The 24,409-nt window shown below is 43.3% G+C and overlaps 1 protein-coding gene across 6 annotated transcripts in view; it reads right to left on the reverse strand.

Moving 5' to 3' along the window:
- The window catches only part of lrp8 (low density lipoprotein receptor-related protein 8, apolipoprotein e receptor), a 108,598-nt gene that overhangs the window by 14,508 nt on the left and 69,681 nt on the right, over positions 1-24,409 (reverse strand). For all 6 annotated transcript variants that reach the window (XM_037468701.2, XM_037468700.2, XM_037468698.2 and 3 more), the window contains exons 5-13: positions 19,438-19,812; positions 17,141-17,263; positions 16,122-16,244; positions 13,672-13,791; positions 12,686-12,811; positions 7,997-8,168; positions 5,559-5,783; positions 4,918-5,036; positions 3,358-3,497 (exon numbers count right to left, since the gene is read on the reverse strand). In XM_037468701.2, coding sequence (XP_037324598.2) covers positions 3,358-3,497; positions 4,918-5,036; positions 5,559-5,783; positions 7,997-8,168; positions 12,686-12,811; positions 13,672-13,791; positions 16,122-16,244; positions 17,141-17,263; positions 19,438-19,812 — 1,523 coding nt within the window. The remainder of the gene's footprint in view (positions 1-3,357; positions 3,498-4,917; positions 5,037-5,558; positions 5,784-7,996; positions 8,169-12,685; positions 12,812-13,671; positions 13,792-16,121; positions 16,245-17,140; positions 17,264-19,437; positions 19,813-24,409) is intronic.

Genomic DNA, 24,409 nt, shown 5'->3' on the forward strand with positions numbered 1-24,409 from the left:
AATTAAGAAAAACACAAATTTCAGCAGGAAAAAAAAAAAAAAAACTCGCAGGCGTAGATCACAGGGAGATAATAAAAGAAGAAGGATGAATTCAGGAGGTGAGTGTTCGACAGAAAGATCGATCTCTAGGGGCTTTTTCTTTCTTTTCATTTAACCGAGGTTGTTAAACTGTTACATGGTGTTTTAAAAAAGGGCAACGATCTCGGGCTCCAGTCACACATTTGTCTGGTGCCTGTGTATTTGTGTGTAACTGTGCTGTGATCCCATCTCCCACCCCTTGGTGCTGGGTTATCGGAGGACTTAACCTCACTCAGCTCTCCATCCCTCCACCTCCCCCTCACTGGGATTCAAATAACCTTTACCCATATGACAGTAGTGCTGAAACAATGAAAGACAAATATCAGCCACGCTGATAAAACAATACTCAAATCCATCATTCCATCTCTCTCTTTATTTCTCCGTCTCTGTGGATCTTTTTTTCTTCTCCGTCTCCGTCAATCTCCGCCTCCGGTTTTCTCTTTCAATTTCACTGCTGTCAGTCTCGGCATCCGTTGCCTTTTTCCTCTCATTGAAAGCTTCCAACCGCGATGCGACCTGAGAAGGTCATTTCTCTCCATCGTGAGATCAAGGGGGCTGTTCCGCACACAGAACCTATACACGTGCGCACGCAAGAGCGCGCCTCGACCGAATATCGCCGTCAGTCTGCAGTTGTCGAGGTGAAAAGGAGCCATTGATGATTTTTTGTCCCCAAAGACCCTCCTTTTTGACCGGGACTGACACATGCGCCTGATACACTTCTGGTGTTTCACTCATACTTTGATGTCATAGCGGAATGCCAGAATGTGAGAGCTCATACGAAGCCAACGCACTCAACTTTTAAAGCATTTGATTGTGCGGGTTTCATTGGTTTGTCTTTGTTTTATTCAGGCAGGTTATGAGAAAAACAAAAACAAAGGGCCGGTGCTGAATCTGTGCAGAAATGAAAGTAACATTTGGCGTTGATCCCCACTAAACTGCAGAATAATTCAGCCTTTTCCCAGTCATTGTGCGTGCACAAAGGTGTTTCTCGTCATTTGAGCTGAAGTCAATATCTTATCCAATCGGATGTCCCTCAGTGTTTGGTTAAAGCTTTGGTCCAGCACGCTTCACTCTCAATGTTCTCTCTTGCACTTGCATTCATTTAAATAGAACTAGAATAGAACATCTTACAATGCGCCCAGTGAGGCAAAATAGCCTTTGGTGAACTTTGTCGCACTAATTATGCTAATTAGCTGTGTAACACCATTGACTTTTTTTTTTTTCAGCAATGAAAAACACCTGTGTGAGCGTACAGGGCCTTTGACGCCTGATTAATTCCTCCTACAGACAGTGACACATTTACCCTACCGTTTTTGTTTCTCCAGTACCAAACTCATCTCATCTCCTCCTCTAAGAGGCGATACAAAGCAAGAAAAATAATGCATTGATATTAGTGCCCGGGGAGGGAGAAACCATTACTCACTGCATGCCTCTGCACTACTGTTCACCCCGGGGCTTGGTGTTGAGGCTGGATGTGGGCACGGACTGGAAAGGTGTGTATGTGCGTGATTTTGGTGGTGCGGTGTGCAAACTTACACAGATACACAAACCCTGAGCCTTTAAAACTCACATTTGTGAAACCTCACGTATTTCACATGATCAGCTATTGTATGGGTATGTTTTGCAAATGAATGCTCATCTAGGATGGCATGAGAGTAAACATTTAAATAACTGAAAGATCTTCATTCATAACAATTTACTTGAATATTAAATGTACTTTTTTTGGTTCTTTTGAACTTTAATGTTCAGATTAATTGTAATGTGACATTTCTTTTGTCTACTCATGATTTGTTTCAGCCATGAACCTGAAACCTAGAAATAAAATCACGAATACAGTATCACAATATCTCCTCTATTATCTGTCAACTAATTGATTCATTATTGCACCCTTAGTCAGCAGAACAATGACGCTTGAGGACCTCAGTCAAAAATCTCAAATGATGTGGAGGCGTCGTTTTATGTAGTTATGTAGTAAAAACAACCCAAATCAAATGGCCGAATACAGTCTTTCACTTTACAACACAAAAGTCTAAAGAAACAAGCCTCCCATTATCAGTCTCCTGGGACATTCTGCTGCACTGTTAAATGATGTTTAATTAGTGTGTAGTCTGCATCACAACCAGAACACGACAAAGACTAGAAGCGCTGGTGGCCATTAATCTCTCGAGATGAACTTTCACAAACTGCCGGAACGCTGGCTCTCTTCCTCTTTTTTTTTTTTGTTAACACATATCCCAGCACACAGGGAGGCACACTCTGCAGGGGATGATGGATGTTCTCTCCTCCCGTTGTTTCTCATCATCTCGCTATGTGCAGCAAGGAAAGAAATGGAGAAAGTGCTTCCCGCTGATCACAATTTGAACTCCCTCTTCCTCGTCCTTGCACTGCTCCGCTCCCACGCTTCTCCCTTTCACCTGATCTGTACCCGATAAGCTCCGACAGACTGACTCAGTTCTGCCTCAGTAAATTAACCCAAATTAAGTTTCATCGATTGCAGTACTCCATACTGGAGAGATGATTCCTTCACTGTGTTTATCTTGTTACTAAAATGTCCCCAGCTCCCATTTGTTCCAATTCAGTCTCGCAGACACGGAAGTGGGCCGAATACCAAAAAGAATGTGAAAAAACTTGTGTTGAAGGCTTAATTTGGGGCTCAGCTAAAATCTAGAACTATACTGCTATGACGAGCATCGGCAAACAATAAATTAGTGGCGCTGATGATGAGTGAAAACTAGTAAAGAGTCAGATAAGGGCTTTCAGCTTTCCGGCTTGGTTTATTGTAAATAAAACTATATTTATGCTACAATATGTAGTTCTAACTACATTGTGTTCTTGACATGTTGAACTGTTATTCAAGCAAGCAGGTTTGAAAAAGATTTCACACGCCTGCCAATAGGAGTTGCTTTTTTATTATATTATTTATAAATGATTAGCCCGATATATTTACATTCTAGGATGAAGATACATCCCTTTGTTAAGACAAATAGCTGTTGTTGTTAGACCTTAAGCATGAGTGCAATCAGACACTCTGTGACTTACTCTTTCCCGCCACGCCGTTTGGACTAAAATCAACACGGAAGCTGCCTCGAAAGGAAGGAACGCACTCAGAGAGCTGGCGAGCTTTGGGAAAACGGGGCCAACTGAAGAATCGGTGCAACGCAGTACAGCTCTTTGAATTCAACGGGGCGTTTTTTGGGGGGGGAAAAAGCACAGCGAGGTAAGCCGATGGCAAGCAAGGGTGACCCGAGACGGGAGTCAACACGTGGCTGCAGCCCTTACCTCGAACACGCTGAGGGCGAAGGGGTGTCCCAGGTGCTGGTGGGAGGACAGCAGAACTTTGCGGTTGTCCCCATTCAGATCCACACTGGACAGCAGGTGCAGCTTGGAGTCCACCCAGTAGAGACGCCTGTTAGACAAGTCTGAGGAGATGGAGGATGGAAAAAGAAAGAGGGAGGCAGAACAAGACCAAAGGGGGCGGGGGGGGGGGGGGGGGTCATTGCATGAGAAAAGGCCCAGAGTGTGAGCTATATGAATGCAATGGCTCAGTAGCCACACCATCAATCTTCTTTGACGTGACGGCTGAGGCCCTGCGCCGAGAGAACACACGTGTGATTGTAATATCGCCGGTTGACTTGCAGGGAAAATATATACGTGCCCTTGAGCAAATTGATTAGTGTCGCTGGACTTGCGTTGAAAGAGCACTTTGCTGTTTTTCAATTCTATCACCATAGAATTGGTTTCCGTTTGGTTTTCTCAGGACTTGATGGGTTTTTTTTTCTCCCCGCTCTGTACCACAAAGTAACGCTTTGGTTAACATGACAATTATATAGACGTTAAAAGGGAAAGGACTGAGTCCAAGTACGACTTTGCTTTTTATCAGGAATGTATCAATAAATGGGAAAAAGTCATGAGAGGATGTTAACTCTGCATCTCGATTAAACGAAAATGAAAGGTTCACATTGTGCTTTTTAAAAGGTTGATTTTTACTTGTCTGCCATAAGTTTATCTGTATAACCCTCAGAATAACAGACTGGCACAATACTGAAGTAACAACCATGTAAATTCCATGTCAATATCACAAGGAAATCATAAATGTCTAAATAACTATTTACTTATTCAATCTTTTTAATTAGACTTGTGGTGATATCGCTGACTAAACATTAACATCTCAACATTATCATATCAAAAGAACAGAAATTCATTCCAAACTTCACCTCCCCTGAATCAGACGTCCTTTTTGTTCGCCACTCTATATGAAATCAATAACTAGGGGAAAATCCCCCCCCCCCTCCTCCTCCTCTTCTTCTTCTTTCACAGCGGTCTGGCCAACTCTCTCAATCGCCGTACTCTAAAAAATAATTTGTTTTCATACAGATGTAGTGACACCTCAATTCCACAGACTGCGAGCCTCTTTTTCTTCTCCGTTGTGGGCAGCTGAGAAGAAATTGGCTGTTGCCACGGAGGGAGATGAAAGGGATGATGGGAGGTATCGACGGCACCGAGGGTCTGGCTTATTAATTCGGCCCGTGTTCGCCGGCCTGATTGATGAGAGCCAGACACAAACTGAGCTGTGGCAATAAGAGCTACTTACGGGCTGCAGCACCCTGGATGGTTTTCTTCTCTAAGAACCTCGCTGTTTGCCTCGTTGTTTCTCTCTTTCTCGCTGTCTCTGTGGTCCTCTGTTTTTTTTTTTTCTTGTATTTATTCAAACCCAAATGTTTTTCCTCTCTCTCAAAATGCAGCATCAGCATTATAACTTTGATTAGAGCTGATTGATTTCTACGTCCGCGTATCAATAAGCCTTCCATGGTAGAAGTTTCGTGTTTTCTGCTTCCTCACCCAGAGTGATTCCATTGGGCCACTCGATGTGTTCGGACACTAGAACTTGTCGGTCCACTCCATTCATACCAGACTTCTCAATCTTTGCCTGACCTCCCCAGTCGGACCAGTACATGAACCTGCGGAAAGACGCATTCAGTACCAACCAGTTAGACATGCATGGCTACGATTCGGTCAAACTGATGACATGTGCAATGACAAAGTCCATATTTACAGACTCGACTTTATTATTTAACAAAACGTCAAAGTAATCAAGAGGTGAATCAAAAGAGTCTGACTCTCAAATTTACTTTACAACAAAATCAAACTTTTACTTTTGAAACAGGCTTTAAAGACACTAAAGGAAAGTTGGTGCTGTGCAAAGCCGCTGGTACTGGACACTTGTGTGTATGTGTGAAGCTTCATTTGCATGCATTTCATAGCAGAGCAGTCTAGCTTTGTAGAGTTGTGTAAATAGCCCTTTTTGGGAACTCAAGGCGTTGGAGACAGCAGCAGATAGACTAGACGGGAGTTTTGTCTCCAAACTATAAAAACCTGTCTTCTCCCGCATGCTCATCCCGCCCACCTCTCCTGCTGCCTCCATCCTTACCTTTCCCTCAACTCCTCATGCTTTGTCCTTTCATCAAACTTCTCCTACTCACCCTTGGTGGGGATCGACAGCGATGGCCCGCGGCTCGCTCAACTCAGTGGCTATCAGCACTTTCCTCTTCCTGCCGTCTCCCGTGGCAACAGAGATGCTTTTGTTGCCAGAGTCGGTCCAGTAGATGTTCTTGTGGACCCAGTCGACGGCCAGGCCCTCGGGGGAGAGGAGCGAGTCGATAAGAGTCAGGTGCTGTGACGAGTCACCGGCCTTGTTGATGTAAGCACTGTTGAATAGTTAGAGAAGATCTTTGTGAGTCGATGGCGCGGGAATCATCATTTCAGACACGAGACGATCACACAGGCTGCACTCTGTAAAGAAACACTTGAGTGTACCACAGGCCGCGGACACTTTGTTGCACATGGTGGGGAACCGGCCGTTCTTCACCAACGCCACGTCAGGGACACCTAAACCCGACACCTCCGAACCAGACCTCAGGCCTCGCACAAAACAACACCTCCCATGGAGAAATAGTCTGCCTTTTTCCATCAGCATATAACAAACACCCAGCCTGTTTTCGTCCCTCTCGCCAGGTGTCTTTCTCTCTCCTGTCTTCTCAATCCCTTTATAATGTCCACTTTTTTTGTCCCCATTTTAACCCATTGTATTCACTTTTAACTTTATTAGAAAAATTCTTCGCTATATAGACAGAGTGATTTAAAACAACGTTTTTTGGGAATCCGTGCAATAATAAAGACAACAAGTACGAAAGGGAGGGAGCAGCTTAACTAAAGGCTGCTGCGGCAGTCGGAGCGAAGGACGGGGTGGAGATGGGTGAGTGAGCGGCTTGGAAGCAGCCTGCGTGCTTAATTGGCTGCGTCTCTTCATCTGTTGGAGGGGAACTTCGCTTGCCGCTCCTCTTGTGGTGGATAATCTCAGGCGTTTTTTTCCTGGCGTGCCAGGGTTAATGGACCTGACCCGACACCTGCCTCACACCAAGCAAATCAAAATGAGGTCCCGTAGCCAACTGGACGTGGATGAAATCCTCTGGAGCTGTTGGTGCAGCGGTGGACTAGTTCGGAAGCTGCAGATGACGGAGAAGTTGGGAGGAAACGTACCTCCTGGGACTTGTATCCCGTATTGTGACTTATAGTCACTGATATCCAGCGCTCAATTTAATAATCACATCATAAACTCTTTTTACAGACCTAGTATGGATTATTGTGGGTATATCATGGATAAAATGGAGTATTGTATTATTTATCACGTCCTTGTTTATCAATAGATGGAGATCGACGAAGAGGTCAGAGGGAAGAATAGAGGTTGTTTATACGCTGTTTGGAGTAAAAAAAATCTTTGAGATTTATTATTGTTTGTAACAAACATCTCCCTCACAGGGAGGACTCAGCAGTTCATTGACCCGTAGCTTGCTAATCACTATGAATTAGTCTGGAAAACCACAAAGTCACAGCGAGGGACAATGAGGATGGATCACTTTTGAATCCACAGCTATATCTCATCAGAAGAAAAAGTCAAAAACGTTGGAAAGTAAGTAATGCTTGGGTAGAAGGTACAATCAATGTCCGTATCAGGATATTAAAGGAATTTAGCTATTTCAAACAGGAAAGCATTCTTTACTCGTTAAATAAGAAAAGTGATAAAAGAACAACTACATTCAGCCTAGAACTGGCTTTTGCATTTGCATGTTCTTCACAAGGACTCTTTGATTTATACATTATTTAGTTGGCTTAAAATAACCTCAAAACCAATAAGGTCAATGTGGTCGTCGCTTTTTCTTTCATGAATGTATCTTGGTAGCAAGTTGGCTACAGAATGGATGAAGACGACTTCACTGTTCGTAATCCTGCCAACAGAACTGGACAGAATTGGTCTATTTACAAATTGTCATAGAGACATAGCTATTGTGTAGTATTGTTTCTTTTAAGAAGGCCAAAGGCTCACAACTATTATCAATTTACTATCTAAAGGAGCAGCAGATTTTAAATGGCTTTTTGGGATTGTGTCAAATTCCTTCAAAGTGATATCATGCAACGTAAGATGAGTGTTGTTTCTTTGATTTTGATTTTAAAAATATATTTTTCTTCAATGTATGACACAGAATCAAATACAACCAACAAAAACCCAGATTCAACTCTCTTAATGCAGTTGTTGCTGGCCATGTGAAGTGTCTGTGTGTGTGTTTCCAAAAAGGAGTTCATCATTACGAATTAGTTAATTTGTCCTTTTTCTCTGTCAGAAGCCCTCGAGTGAATCCCTGAATTAGTGTGGAAGTGTACGGATGTGCGTTTGTGTGTACACAGATGAGTAATGGTGCTGATTATTGAGGCAGTGGAATTAGAGAGAGCATATGGCTCAGCTGAAATGATAGAAAGCTCCTCCCATTGGCTGGCAGCCATAGGAGGGAATAGCGCACACACACACACTCTCAAAGTCCTGATTCCGCACAATGCCATGTTGTGTGTGTGTGTGTGCATGTACCTGTATATTTTACGATGATAGAGATCACACCAGAACATCTTGTTGGTGGACACGTCCACATCCAGGGCCACCGCGTTCTTCAGCGTGGGAACCACCTGTGTGTATTCACTCTTCAGCAGGTCAATGCGACGGATCTCGTGGCGGTTGGTGAACATCAGGTACGGACTCTTTCCTGATGGAGAGGTAAAACACATTCACACAACGATCATGTATCAGTACGTCTCCTGGAAACTTTTCAATGTGACCTGGCTTAAAACGGGAGGATTGGCCACTAATAGATGTGTTGATACCATTGTCGGCCGTTGACCAACTACTGCAGCTCCCAAAGAAGCTACATTTACGTCAACTGACTGTGTACCAGACACGGGCCATGTGCAGTGCTGCCAATCATAGGCGTGTTAGTGCATATGTGACATGGAAGCATTTGCTGATCTTTATTATACATAACATCCCGAACCTATATATTTGAAAGGTGAATCTGCATGTTTACATGCTGCAGTACAACCCACACTGTGCCTGAGACGAGGTCACATGATAGTCATGTGTTACCATGTCAACAAGCCCTTACCAGACACACATTTTGAATCCAACTGTCCAATGGCAATCGTTCACCTACTTTATGTTGATGACTATAAAACAATTGTCCTGGTTTTACTGAATACACTGTAATGTAACAATGTACTTCATCAGCAATGTCTGGGTTACTGACACATGGGTTAGCTAGTTTTCAGCCAGCTGCATGTGTCAAGCATTTGAAGATTTGTCATGCAGTGGACAACATCTGCATTACACACAGGTTCAAATGTGTGTAGGTAAATGTATAATTAACGTGTGTGCATGTCCGCAACTCACACACACACACAATGTACTCCACACACAAAAGCGCCACAATTGTACACTATCACAGATCAATAATAACATTCAAACTGTAATCCAATGAAGTCCCTTTACTTTAGCTCAACAGCATGGCTTCACCTCAAAATGCTTCTCTCTCTGTCTTTATATTTTGCCTCTCGCTCCCACAGCTTCACTTCTACCTCCCATCTGTCACCACTCCGCACTGTCCAGGTGAGCAGAAATGCCACGTAACGAGAAGTTGAGTAACAGTCATACTGAAACACACACACACACACTTTCCCTCTTTCTTCAGTCTCGGTTTGATACAGGCTACTGCGCAGAAACTACACATGGCGTTACTATTCCTGTTTGGATTCCATCATTTTCCTCTAACTACTAGGTTTGAAACCATCACTTTCACCGGCGGCACGCGGGAGCGAGCGAGCGCTACGGATAGAGAAGGTGGGCTCGGAAGAAGAAAGGGGAGAACAATGAAGTCTGGATGAGAAAAGAGTAACATATATAAAATGGATCTGACTTATCTTTCATCGATCCCCTCGACCCGTTTGTTCAAGACAAAATCTCAAATCCTTCATCGCTGCAGTCACAGAAATATGTTCTTCATTAAATAAAAAAGCTGACAGAAATGCTGATTTTCCTCAGGTCGATGACACCCGAGATCCCCTCAACACCTGGAACATAATCTCTCCTCAATGTTTCCTGGCAGAGCAACAGTCATCTTTCTGAACAAGAGCAGGATCCCCTGGATATACTTTAATCTGTAACGCCAGTTCAGGGCTGTTAAATAAAAAATAAATAAAGCAGAGAAGAGATAAGGAACAACTGTGGAAACACTGTCGGGCCTTTAATGCACTAAGAAGATGTTTTTATTGTGGAGATGGAGAAGTAAGTAAGTAAGTAAGTAAGGACATAACAACAGATGCAAAGGGTAGACATACAAATGATGGGCATTTCATGTATAATGAGGAATAAGATGCTGGTAACAGAAAGGTCATCCTACCCATTCTTATGTTATGTAAACATTTATTCCCAATGATGGACTGATTTTGTCATGAGAAGTTATTACTATTTCAACATCGCACAGTTTTGAAGTTTCTTCCCTGTCTTGATAGCTCAATGAAGGAATAAAAGACAGATTCGATAGTGGATTATTTCATTTGTGTGCATTTGAATTCTGGATTAATATTTTCACATTCTTAAAAGATGAACAAAGAATACGATCCAAAGTATGAGCCAACAGTATAAACTCAGACAAGTTTCTGGAACATTCTGGGCCCTATGGCAAAATGGTTTTGACAATGGGGAAAAATCTGACCAGTGCTTGAAAATCATTTTGAAAAGTGTGCGCTCAAACTGTCAAGTGTGGAGGAGAAACTGCTCATGGCACCGTGGTTCTAAGTCAGCAGCGCTCCGCAGATGAGACGCAACGGGGAACAAAAGGGAAGGAAAGAGGCAAAAAAAAAAAAAAAAGAAGAGCTTTCTGTCCACAGGCAGTTGGTAAATCTCTTCTGCATCGTTGTGACAGCGCGTCCCGTTTGTTGGGCGCACCTGTAACGTCGCCCCCGCTGTCACATCACTCTCATCACACACACCCTTTGGTTGTAGGTGTACCGTTTTTATGTAGGTGACGGTCAGGAGAGATGCCAGCAAAGCCAATGGGTGACTGTTCATCTGCAGCGCTGTTAATAATATAATAATAACACTATATTTATTACTCATTTTTGTATACATGCTTTCCACTATCAAGGGCAGAAGTAGTTTTGATTCCTAGTTGAAGCTTATATTCAGTTTTGTAGTTTTTATAATACAAATGTGAAAACTGGCAAAACCTTTTCTAAAGTAGTTATCTGTATGTTTTAAATGTTCAGTTGTGATAAGATAATGTTGACAATGAGGAATAACTAATCTACTGTAAGGCCACTGGTGTGTCATTTTGAAGCTTTCATATTTCCTCTCTTTCACAGTCTTGATCTTTGTCCTGTTTAAATCAATGTGGACCAACACAATTACTACCAAAATAAAACTCCATTTGACGACTGCCATGTACCGATAGAAATACCTGCAATGCCGGCTTAGTAGAGGCCACGTATCACGACTCCTGTCTGGGACTTTACTTTTAATTAGCATTCCTAGTGTTGCATACTCCTCCACAACTAATCTGCAAATCCAAACCAAGTTGTTAGAATTACAATGAAATGTACTGTTTGTACACTAGACAACGCAAAGAGCACAAGTAACTCTGCTTCTTAATCATTTACACTGGCTTAACCTGCACTAACACAACAAACACGAGTTAATGACATGGCAGGCAATAAAGCGTATACATGCCTCTGTGTTTATCATGAGGATGACATTGTCTTTTGGTGTGTGGCCCCGAGATGAAAGCACAAATACCGGCCTCAATTGTGTAATTATATCTCATCGAAGAAGCTGTCATACCTCGTATCTCGCGGGATTGGGTGTACAAACGAGCGTCTGGGAATGAGTTCACAGGAAAATAAGGCTTCGTTAGGCCCACGTTAGGCCCACGTTAGGCCCACGTTAGGCCCACGTTACCACACCGCCCAGAAGCAGACCTCTGCGTGGGCTCTAGTTGTGCCTCTGAGTGAATAACAACGACACGAACAATAACCCTGTCACACGTTCCGTCTCTTCCTCTCGATGCCGTCTCCACGTTACCTGGATGAGCTCAGAGATATCCATGCATCGATGCATCTCGTTTCCCCTGCTGCTCGCCAATCCTCTGTTCTAACAAATGTCCCGGCCTCCAGCGTGGACAGTTCGCTCTGCTTAACGGTGATAAAGATTCACACGGAGAAGCATGAAGTAATCAATGGTGGTGTTTTTTTTATGCCACTTAGTTTGGGAGTGAGTGTCTCTTTTGGCTTTAAACTCTCTCATTAACAGGCCGGTTTCAACCTTTAATGATTCACCCAGAGCGATGGCAGTAATCCCCCAGTAACACTCTTCTTTTTCTCTCTCTTGTCCCCCCACCCAAAAAAAGAAAAAAGTTAATTTGCTGTTTAACTCAATCAGTCAAAAGGTTCCGTTCTCCATTTGAGGGAATGTGTCGTTGCGAGGCGTCGACACAGGCCGGCCAGAGGTTATGTTTCCTGTAGAATTTGTAATACGGTAGATCAAACACGGATAATGAACTGACTTCAATCCTCTCTAAGTCTGCAAAAGGCGTACATTTTTAAATGACAGGAACAGCGCGGATGTTCGGCTCCAGCTAGTTGTTCCCTACGCATCAACATGATCTGCACATTTAAATGGTTGTCGACAGAAAGTGCGGTTCTTTAGTATAAAAAAACTGCACACAATTCACATGGAGCCTTCCACAAGGCACCTTCGTGTGCCGCTAACAAGCTGGTGCATCTGACTTGGGCAGACCATTTCCCCAGCAACAACCTTGCCTGGTGAAATTGTGAGGAGAGGATTGTATTTTCATTCTTTAGCAAGTGTTTACCCAGGGTCAACGAGAGGTGGGACCCGGCTTGAGCCAGGCCCCTCTGCCCACACAACAGCCCCCCCCTCGACACTCCAGAGAGAGAGCAGCAGGCTGCAAACTTTTCATTAATAAGGATCGCTGGAAACGGTGGCAAATATTTATCTTTGCACCGATTGCTGCGCACGACCTCCATACTAAGCGGGCGTCTGGTTTCCCAGAACCCCACGGCGTGAGAATATTGTGGGATGCGCCCCGGCAGCAGCGTTTCCGTGACGGAAGAGTAATGGCGCACTAAAGCTAGTTTTGACACATGTGCTCATGTTCGTATCGTCGCGAGGACCCCCCCGTCTATTACAGTGCGTGTCTGATGAGTGACTCACCCACGGCCTTGCAGGTCTTGGAGGCAGGGTCCATCTCGTAGCCTTCGTAGCATTCGCACTTGTAATCGCCTTTGTAGTTGATGCAGATCTGACTGCAGGCATCTGGGTTCTCGCATTCATCGATGTCTGTGTGGAGAAACATGCCAGAGATATAACGTTTAAAAGCACACAACGGACACACAACAAGTCATTTATGCCCGAAGAGTGAGAAACAAGAGAGATGAATTTGATCTATCCATCATGTTAACAATCTTTATTAAAAGAATCTTGACTTCAAATAAAGCCTCTGATCCTTCAAATGGAGTTTCTAAGACTTTGATCTATGAGGCTATTAGAAAAAAAATATGTATGCTTGCTACTGGTTTAATAATAATGAATAAGTGTGTGTTCATCTCATAACCAACGCTATACAAAGTACATAAGAAAAAAAATGTTGGCATCATGAATGTTGGTGGGTGGTTAAGAGTTTTTTTTTTTTTTTCATATATAGCATCGACCCACCCACGAATCTGGGCTCCACCAAAGCTGGATTCCTTTCTGGCTTCTAACTGCCCCCAAATCCCTGTATTTGAAATTGTGTATTAAAAGATAAAACATGAAAATATGTACGCATTTATGCTTGTTTTTGGGCTAGTTTATTCCTGCTTCAGCTCATGTACCAGACTCCATTTCTCATAAAAATAGTATTTATTTAAACGTAATATCTATAATATTTTTTAATTTATCTGCATTTATGGAAGGCTTCCGGCACAAAATGACCATCGCTTCATGAACTTGTGTAGACATCTTTTTAGTGTCATACCCAGTATGTGAGGATGTAGTTAGGCGCCATACACATTAATTCATCAAGACTTTTCTCTCCAGTGACTCAGTAGAAAAGTTCTACTCAAGAAATAAAAAGTTGACTAATATGTAAAATATTATTTTGGGGGATGAAATATTGCTTTAAAGGAGTTTTGTTTTTGTTGCATAACTTGTTTCTTTACCTCCACACGTCTTTTTATCCAGGAGTTGGTACCCAGAGGGGCAGTCACACTCGTAACCAATCCTGCGGTCCTTGCAGATGTGGGAGCAGCCGCCATTGTTGTCCACACACTCGTTGAGGCCTGATGGGAGGAGGGGGTGGGGGGGGGGGCGGCAGGAGGACGGATAGAGGAAGACGGCAGGCACAAGAGGGACGGGACAGGCAGAGTTGAAAATGAATTCACTCCAACAGACTCCACAGTTCGACAGAGAGACAAATGCCAAAAGACATCATCCTGCTAGTTGAGATAAGTTGGTTAAAAGATAGATAAAACAATAAAACACATTGAGCATAAAATCAGTATGAGTATGTGTACAGTATCTCCATGGGCCTCCTTGTGTGTGTGTTCATGGCCTAAAGGCATCTTCTCCGCCAAATGCACCTGGAATCAATCCATCTCCAGCACGTTCATCTACAAAGACGCCCTTTGTTACACAGACACATGACGTCCTTCATCACCTCTGCACAGTCTCTCCATTTGGTAGGATTGGATTGGACCACTTCTCAGTTATACTACCTCTAAGTCTTTTTCTTTTTGGATCCGTTTCTGCTCCTACATTTATACCGTTGTCTTTTAACTACCCTCCAAGGAGTAGAGAGAGATCGCTCCAGAAAACCAAAGCTGGTTCTTCATTACCGGCTTACATTGAGGATTTAAACGTCAAGGCTACAGGTTGTAATGAGAGGCAGTGAGACTGAGAGAAAGAGAAGGCAAGAATAAAAGGGAGAGACATTGAGAGAGAAAGGAGGAAGACTTTAAGAGACATTTTTTAATTGCAATTATTAATTTTCCATCATGCGGTGTAGCCAAAGTATTATAGTGTTATCAAAATATGAATGAAATGAAAAATATAAAATCTTACTTCAACTACTTCCTTTTAGCAGCTACATAATATACTTAAGGTCATGTGTGAGTTTGGTATCCTGTAAAAGTGTGTAAAGTACAGGGTGCAGTGATCTGAAACGCTCGGGTAAATGTGAACAGCAGCTGTACATTATCGCTCAATAATGCAACCAATCAGAATGCTGGGTTTCATCAACCCATATTGGAATTGGGAGTCAATACCTCTCCACGTACTTGTCCTAACAGCATTGATACATAAAACAATTAAAGTTTCCCTTTTTGGTGAATATTACAACCGTAAAAATGTATTTGCAGTATCAGTTTAGTTTTTTTCATGATGAAAAAAACCTTGCTGCACAAAGTGCAAAGGTTCATAAGGAGCGTGGAAATCTCTGCAGAGAGATTTGTTGCCTTAAGTCATTAGCAGACTCCACTCATGCTATTGAGGGTAAATTGGAGCAAATCACTGCGGCGAATCTCCAAAATCTTGTGGAAAACCTTTCCACAGGAGTGAGAAGTTGTCATAATAGTATTTTAATACTCATGGTTCTGAGTCAAGATGTTAAACCGTTTGAAGGCAGTGTTCGGATGCCCTTTATTTAGGAATGCGTCCCGAGTTTGTTCTAATAATACACATACACGTTGAGCATCGTCCTGCCTTCAGGTTCATGCTATGATAGACTGTTGGATATAATGCAGCAATGCGCCATCCAATTCAGGGAAGAAGGCGGCTGCCAAGTAAACGTGAATGAAAAAAAAGTGTACGATTGCAAATGTGAATCATCTTGAACCATTCGACCCGTCATTGGCTCTACTGCGTAAGCGGTGCTGTGCATAGTGGCAGATGGAAGTCAAGAGTGAAAACAAGGAGGGGTGGCAGGTCTGCCTTGAGCCACAACTGAACATCACGTTTGACATTAATCATATGGTTACGAGTCAATCTCATCACAGCAGACATCCAACCCGCCTGGAGATCAGAGCTCGCTGGAAGGTGGAGCACTCTCACATGTCATTTCATAGCCACGTGACTGGCTTCTACTCTGCCGCAACACCATAAGTGAAAAGCAGATCCCCATGTAATCTCTTGAGTCTTGTGCTTGTACTTCACTGGCGTATATACACACACACACGATACGTTTCCAATTACATTAATTAATAGCCGTGTTTTTCTCAACCGCTTCTGTTGGTGTGCAGCCGGATTGCGCTGCTTGTCACGCGAGCTCCGTGACTGGAGTGCGGTAAAGGGTAATTATCTACGGCGCATAGATAATCCGTGTGGTTGCACGTGGGTAACTGTAGTCCGCTCACGTTTTCCCCCGGCTGAGATCGCACTAGAGGGCAAAGTCGCTTGGTTCTTTGATCTCAACAGGGCCTTTGAGAAATGTGCTGATTTACTCTGCCTTGATGAAAACGAAGCTTCTTTTACCAAGATTAGTGACCGCCCACGTTCACGAAGAAGTCGTGGACGATGCCTTGGCGTGTATAGGAGCATCCGTGTATGCAAGGCTTTGCAGGACTAACGACGGTCTGGGTGTGTAGGTGTGTGCAGAGGAACAGAGACTAATTACCACACTCCTTCATGGGTTCATCAGACCAGTCCTTGCAGTCCTTCACGTTGTCACACACCTTGCTGCTGTCAATACACTCCCCGTTCTTACAGCGAAACTTCCTTGACCCGTCACACTTTGTAACTGCGGTGGAGAGACGACACGCGACGCGGGTTAAAGATCAGCTTGGTATTTACTGAACTACATCTCTATTCAGCTAGAAACACACAATGCCCAGGTACTGCCCAGGTACTGCCCAGGTAAGTAGGTGCCCTTAGCTGCACTCACACCAAACCAGGCATTGCGTTGATTTTGAAGCAAGCCTTCACTCTCATGTGATTGTGGGTAGTGCATTTGACCCGTCGTAAATGGGAAAGCAAAAAAAAAGGAAGCCTGATTTGGTGTGAATGCAGTCTAAAAAACAAATCCCGCAGAGTTGAAACTGATTGAAACGGATTAGTATTCTGCAACAAACGGTGACATCTAAATGTAAATTACTAACACACCATGATTGGTAGGGCATTCGCATCCATTGGGGGTGCTTTTTCCTTTATTTTGTTGTGTTTATTAGGATTTAGATAGAGTAGATAGATAGAAGCATCTGTATGTGATGTGGTGCTTCATTTCAAAACACTCCGTTGTCTACTCTGCCTCGTGAGAAGATCTGCTAAAGCACGAGGCTTTAGCAGAGTCTTAAAAGAGCCGCGGCAAGTTTTATGCCTTAAATCTCTTGGAGCTTTACAATAAGTCACATTGATGTTTTATTTCAACCACTCCCTGCAGACGGCTTACACATCATCAAATACAGCCATCTATAATTTTTACAATACCCACCGCAGCATTAGAGGGTAAATCAAGCATGACAAATGACTAAAGAGATTAACTTTGCAATATAAATGTCCATCTCCACTTTTCTTTGTACCGTAATCAAAATCCCACAAAACCTTCAGACAAATCAATGGCTACATTTGATGACCCTGCATTAAGGGCCCATTGTAACAAGTTGCATGTTTTACAAGCCACACCCATCGGACACTCACCGTTGACGCAGCCGGCTTCATCGCTGTAGTCCGGACAGTCGTGAACCTTGTTGCACTGCATCGTGCCGTGAATACAGGACCCATCGCCACACTGGAACTCATCAGGTCGGCATGTAAGCAGGGCTGACAAACACAAACCACACATGCTTATGTTGTCCATGTTTCCGTGAAAATATCATTTGTTTCAGGCCATCATTTCTCTTTTTCAACCGCGTCTATGAAAGTGTGTTTTGCCTTCTTTCATCAGGCCAACTTGGGGTGCATTCCAATCCAACAATAATCAGTCATGGACAACCCTTACCTGCAGAGAAAAAGCCCCAATGGAAATGAAAAGCAGGTAGGTAGTCATTCACTGTCCCAAAACCCAGATCCACTGACCTATCGAGTGTGTGTGTGTGTGTGTGTGTGCGCGCAAGTATTTGTATGAGCTCGGTTTAACGTCGAGGGCAGGTTTATTTAACTCATTTATCTTTTTAACTGGCTGTTTAATTATTCATGCATTGTCTATTGGACTGGCTCTACCGAGGGAATGGAAGTAAACATGATTGTTGGCTTTGGAGGCCAATGAGTGGATGGATGACTATCGCCGCATGAGGAAATCTGTAATAACGCACGGGCAATCTGTTTCACACCAAGCAAGGACCCACCCACACAGGTGCATGTGCAGAAGCAGCAATGAGCAGACGGAAACGTCATGCACTGGGACGCGGGTCCCTTTAGATGAACACCGATCAACTGACCCTAAAGTGCTTAAACTAAAACGGAAAACACATCAACAGAGTGAAGAGGTCTTAATCATGTGCTGTTAATAAAATCAACTTATTCTGAAATGATTAGGACCTGAACTCAGCTAATTATGATGAATCCCTACAAATAGGGATAATAATGGATTTCCATCTGCACATTTGCTGGCAGGAGAAAAAAAAAAAAAAAAAGAGGGAACCAACGAAAGAGACTTTTTGCATTTCTCATTTACATTTCCTCCCGTCTCCCTTCTCACAGACACCGTTCTGCATGTCGGTGAAATGAGAAAAGATTATGGAGACGGATGTTTCAAATGAGATGGGAGATAACCAGGGAGCGGGAAAGCTTGACGGAATAGAGGAGGAGACAACAAACTGGACGTATTGCAATCATTCTCACATGATTTACATCTTGAGCCGAGCTACAACTCTCTCATTTACATTTTTGCAGACATCTAAAACTATTACGCCTTGTTTGACAAAAACCTCCAACGGCCGACTCTTATTCAAAATGTGATCCGTGGCTGTCATTATATTATCGTCCAACAGATTCATGTACATGTCTTTCTTCATGCCCGATTTTTAGAATATATACAATTCAACAGTGAAGCTGACAAGCTAAGCTCATTGAGTAGCTGAATTTAGTAGAAACTATAATTAAAAAATGTTGAAGATACTCACAATACAAGTACAAAAATGATAAGATTGTGTAGGGTGAAGGATAGTCATTTCTAGTTAAGAAATCAAGAGAGAAGAAGGGTCATTTTGTCATAGACGTCTGTGTCGTCTCTATGGGACGACTAGAAGAGTGAGAATACAAGCTTTAAAACACTTCCGTATCGCCTTCAACTAGAAGAACCGCCGCGTTAGAACACTTGCTTCTGCCCAGGTCTTCTGTGAAACTGTGTGTGTGTGTGTGTGTGTGTGTGTGTGTGTCATGTCTTATGTGCGAGGCTGCTGATATCTCACTGAGAGGTATGTGGGAGTGTGAAGAGGAGACCAGATGGGGGGTCCCACTTAATGAAGGACATTCACATCCCACGTACACACTCTCTCACGGGCAAACGCATGTGGTCACACACACACTCCACTGAGGTTTCATGGTTGCATGGCAACACACTCATGGATCACCAAGTTAGCATTGAGCTTCCTTCAATCCTTTTGACGCACAGCAATTTCTGCCTTGTAGTCTCTTTTTCACAGTAGAGGGCGTGTCAGCCTTTGAAGGATATTCCTTCAGTAGTAGTAGTAAGTCACACACGTAATCTAATAATGTTCCACTACACATTGTTTGTATGCATTAATGAACTACATTCCACAGCTGGTATAAACCTTTCACATTAAGCATGAAGCTAATATGAAAAAAACCCCCACTGTAATTGGCCCTAAAGCCCTAAAGTTGTTTCTGTCAATGGATGCTGTGGCTACACAGGACATAATTGCTGGCCCATTCAACGTTTCCTAGTAATAATCAAAAAGCAGTATTTTCCCTTTTGAAGATGTTCCGATATTCGTCATCCACACGAATCCTAAATACATCCACAGATGACTTACGACAGTCGGCTTCGTCCGATTTGTCCTTGCAGTCGGCGTCTCCATCACACTTCCAGTTGGTGTGGACACACTCCCCGCTGCCACACTGGAACTCGCCCGCCGGGCAGCGGGGCCTCTGGGGCTCCGTCCTCCGACTGCAGCGCTCCATGGACTCGTCCGACTTGTCCTTGCAGTCCGGGTCGCCGTCGCAGCTCCACAGGGCCGGGATGCACTCCGAGTCGTTGCAGCGGAACTCGTGCTGGCCGCAGGCGGGCGCCGAGCACTTCACCTCGTCGCTGGCGTCCCCGCAGTCGTCGTCGCCGTCGCACACGAAGATCGGCGCCATACATTTCCCGTTGCGACACTGGAAGTCTTTGGAGGGGCAGGCCCTGGCATCTGCGGGACGAACGGGACAGGCGGATGCAAATACAGACATTATAGACATTTCTAAAACAATTATAATTGTCGTACTTTCCAAAATAGAGTGAATTTAACAGTGTAAAAAAATAAAAACTCGTTTTAAAAGCAGATGTTAGTGCACACGGATGGCAGATATTTGAGCTTAGAGTACTGATGTAGTTGATATAGTTGCATATATTCAAAATGCTTAGGGGAGCAGGGATGTACACAGTTATACCTCATCGCTTCTCTAACTCAAAGACCGTATTATTCAAAGTTAGAGTTAACGAGCAGTGGGCTCTTCCAGATGTTCCCTCATTTGCTGCAGGACCTTCGATGTCTGGTGAGGGTAAAAAAAAAAGAAAAAAGAAAGAAACCTGCTCCAAAGTGACAAAGTGCACGTTGCTAACGAGCAGCTCCTTAAGACACACATTCCTTGGAAGTATCACAGAGAAACGTGTTGTATGGTAAACTCGAGGGCATATGTGCAGCAGAAAATCCAGTACGTGGAAGCAGGTGTGTGATGAGTAGAGTTGGGGCACAGCTGTGGGTGTCTGCTGCTGTGTAGAGCCCCCCCCCACCCCCCCCCCCCCTCCACGAGTGTTTGTATGGGAGAAAGTCCTTGTAGAGAAACACCTGCGATGACTGCGCATATTGTCTACTGATGTGTTCGTTTCTCCTCCTTGAGGCATCTTACGATTTCTGGGGGAGTTCAGTAAACTACAATGATTCCACTTTTCATGCGTGCGTGCGTGCGTGAAGGTGGGCGTGTTTCCTCTTTAATGCATCCCAGCAGCAACATTATGTAACTCCAGCCAGGTTGGACAAATCAAACTGAATCATGTAATGTGCTAAAAAAAAAAAAAAAAAAAAAAAGCACTTGTGCTTTGAAGTAGCTCTCTTCTCTGGGTGAGCGACATAACTTTGCTCTCTCTCTCTCTCTCTCTCTCTCTCTCTGTGTTACCTTCCCACACAGTGCTCCTAAGGGGCTCCTTATGATAATAGCCTATAGGGTTCCCTGCTAGCTGTTAGTAATCGCATGCTAATCATCTGCACTAAGATCCAAGTAATTTAATTAACATGAGCACATAAACAACATCAGCATCATCCCAGCAGCGTCTCAAGTGGTTTGGGGGGGGGGGGGGGTCACGTAGGGTGTCAGCAAAGTTAAAAGGTTGATATTTAAATCAAATTAAATAAATAATAAAAAAAATCATACAAGCAACAAGAGGGTTTTTGTCCCAGAGGTTCATTAAGGGTGAAAGTTGGAGTAAAGAGCTTAATTGTCACACTGATTACATACATGAAGTCTGGTTAATTTTTTGAAACTCTTTTGTTCATGATACCGCTTTAAAGTTTTGGCCCCTCAGATTTTTCACATTTGATCCCACAACCATGGGGCTCCGTGCTTTAGAGAAGATGATCACCTCCACAGTTCTACTCTGTGTGCAAGAGTTGTCTTTGCTTTCACCCATTCCATCGATCATCAAACGCCCAAGAGCCTCTCGTTGATCACTCAGTGAAGACAGCCCATTGCGTAACATGGTCCAAAAAACAATCCCAGCAAACTCAAAATAAATGTTTCCAAGATTCTATACTAACCCCCCCCCTCCCTCTTCTTAAAGTAAGTAACATTTGAGGGGATTCTGTATTTAATGCAGAGCTACAGTCCAAAACATCCATTCAATGGATTATTCTACCTTCTTCCACCTGCAGGTCATGTGTTTAAGCCTTCTACACATCCTCAGACCCTTCCCTGGACAGCTACTAGATGGTACAGAGAGATGAGGTACAGCTCAATGACCTTAATCTGAAGGACAATCTCTCCCGAACACAACAAAGAAAAAAGAGACTAACACTCGCACGAGATGTACGTAATCTCACCGACATTCTCCAGGTGTTGGAGCAAAAACTCCAAACTAAAGATCACAGATCAGCACTAAAAACTAGAAATAGAAAGGACTGCGTTCAAACGTTAACAGACACACTTGCTCTACACGGTAACAGCTGAAGGCATTTGAGTTTGGAGAGGAGGCTTAATGGGCCAAATCGTAGACAAGCGACGTGTTCATCTAGTATATGAAACATCAATATGAAGGCCTTATCTTTCATACAAGAGCATCAATAAAAAACAAATCCGTGTTGAGTCTTGCATGCCTCTTACTGTCAGGTACACACGCGTAATTGAAAACAAATTGCCATCTATATTCATGAGGAATGATGCGAGAAAAAAAAAAATGAAAATTCCGAAGCAGGAGGGGAACATTTTTGCTAAATTATTCAACATTAAAATAACACTAAACAACAGCCAAAAACCACATCCCGACACTTCAGTGCATGTTTTTCATCACAGCTGTGCAGGATGTGTGACACAGTAGCTGCATAGGGCATCAGACTCTGGAGTTTTGCATAGTTCTGCTAGTTTGTGGGCAGCCTGAGACTGGTGTTGTTGCATGACCCGTCACTTTGCACACTTCATTTACCATTGAAAACCTGACCTGAACAGCAGGATTCTCCTCAGCAAAACAAAGGCAGAATGTCATCCACCCAAAAACACATCAGAGACTAAATGCCCTTTTCAAAAGAGGACAAAACGGCACAGAAGGACTGTGCAGGGCAGCAATGGAGATGCATCATATTTTCATATATTTGTTCAAATTAGTACAACCGGTACATTCCTCCTTGTGCGCAATGACAACTGACGAATTGGAACAAATGATGCACTGCAACAATGCTTCCTAAATACCAAGCAAGCTCTCTGTCAAGATCTCCATCAATGATGGCTGACCCACTTCACCACCTCAACAAATATGTAACAAATGTACAGGAATTACAGGTCTCCAGGAAGAAATGTGGCCAATTATTTGATAACACCTATTGTCTAGGACAAAAAGGAAGCAACTTTCAACTGCATGAAAATAAATTGCATTGAAAAGTTCCCCTGTGCTTTGGCACATCGATGCATATTCATTCAGTATATTTAGGACACTTGGCTAATGTAGCAATTACCATTACACTTAATATTAATACATCCTCCAAACGCTAAAATAAGATGGAAGCCAGAGGCGTTGGCATCCCTGCATGTGTATAAAGGTTGTTGTGTGTTGCACAGCTCTAGAAATGTTGGTCTGCCACTTTGATGGGGATTTAACACTGAGGAGCTAAGGAGGACAATATGGGAAAAAAAGGTGGTTTAAGATACATACTCTTAATGCAACACATCCTGCAGAAAGACCAGTTTACCCTGTGTGTGTGTGTGTGTGTGTGTGTGTGTGTCTCTGTGAAAATGCACAGGCAACTTGACATGCAGTCCCTCTCGAGGGGTCTCACAAAGTGTTATCAGTGCTTTGGCTACATCGGAGCTTTGAAGAAACAGCTGCACACAGACGTTCACCAACAACACCAGACAGACAGGCCCCGAGCCCTCGGCTCCTTGACTGGCTGCCACATAAAAGTGATCTTCTTTTCCTAATGGAATAGATAGACAGAGAGGGCGAGGAGAGAGGAAATTCAGAATAGATTCGTCACTGACTGACAAACAGAAGGCAGCTTCAGAGAAAATTCACTTTCCAACAGCACGGCCTGATGGGGTTTACCAGGCACAGGGACGACACGACTTAATAAATATTTTACAACATAGTATAGCCTGGGTTAACTATATGAATCCCTGTAAATTAACTGGAAAAACAAATGTGTAATACCACAACTATCTTTTTATTAGTTAATAAAATATAACTAATTCTTTTCATTCTCAAATTCCTCACTATGAATCCACTGTGAAAGATTGTCTTTGCTCAGAGGAAGAACATGTCGAGCTGAGTGTGAAAAGCCAGTAAAAAAATAAGAAGACCTCAGTGTGGTGCGACAGAAGAACCTGGGGAATCAAAGTGAAAGAGCAGCAGGAAAAATAGCAAAAAAATAATCCTTGAGACACTGTTTAACCTGATTTTTTATACACCAGGGAGAGAGACTCTCTCTTAACCACCGTGTGTCTCACACACACACACTACTGAATAAAACAGGATATTTCAATAGCTCAATCACTGCGGGATCTGACAGCAGCTTAGACTGGAATAATAACCTCACAAGCAATACCATTTTTAGTGTGTGTGTGTGTGTGTGTGTGTGTGATGAATGCCGTTGTGTGTGGCTCAATGCTGTTCATCTATGTGTGTAATGCCATCTCATCCTCTGTGGATGCCAAATGTCCGACACATTTCATATTTCAAATAATTTAAGGCCATTAAATGGAGGTTGTGACACATCATCACTCTCCCCGTGGCTCCGTAGTCTTAAATCTTACAAGTACCCCCCAACATGCCAAGTACAAATACATGGACACACACACACACACACACACACACACACACTCTGCATGCCTGTCTAAAAACTAATTGCGTTCTACTCAACAATTGTGAGGTAGTAAATCTATGAATAGATAGAAATAGGTTATATTTATTCTGTCAGATGATTACATGGGATCTACCATCATGTTCTTCTACATTTTACCATGACGATAAATCACATAACTACCATTTGAGATGGCCTCATGACAGCTGATCTATTTCTCCTGTTGATCGCCCTCCACAGCTAA

Source organism: Pungitius pungitius, chromosome 7 (assembly GCF_949316345.1).
Source record: "Pungitius pungitius chromosome 7, fPunPun2.1, whole genome shotgun sequence".
Classification (NCBI taxonomy): domain Eukaryota; kingdom Metazoa; phylum Chordata; class Actinopteri; order Perciformes; family Gasterosteidae; genus Pungitius; species Pungitius pungitius.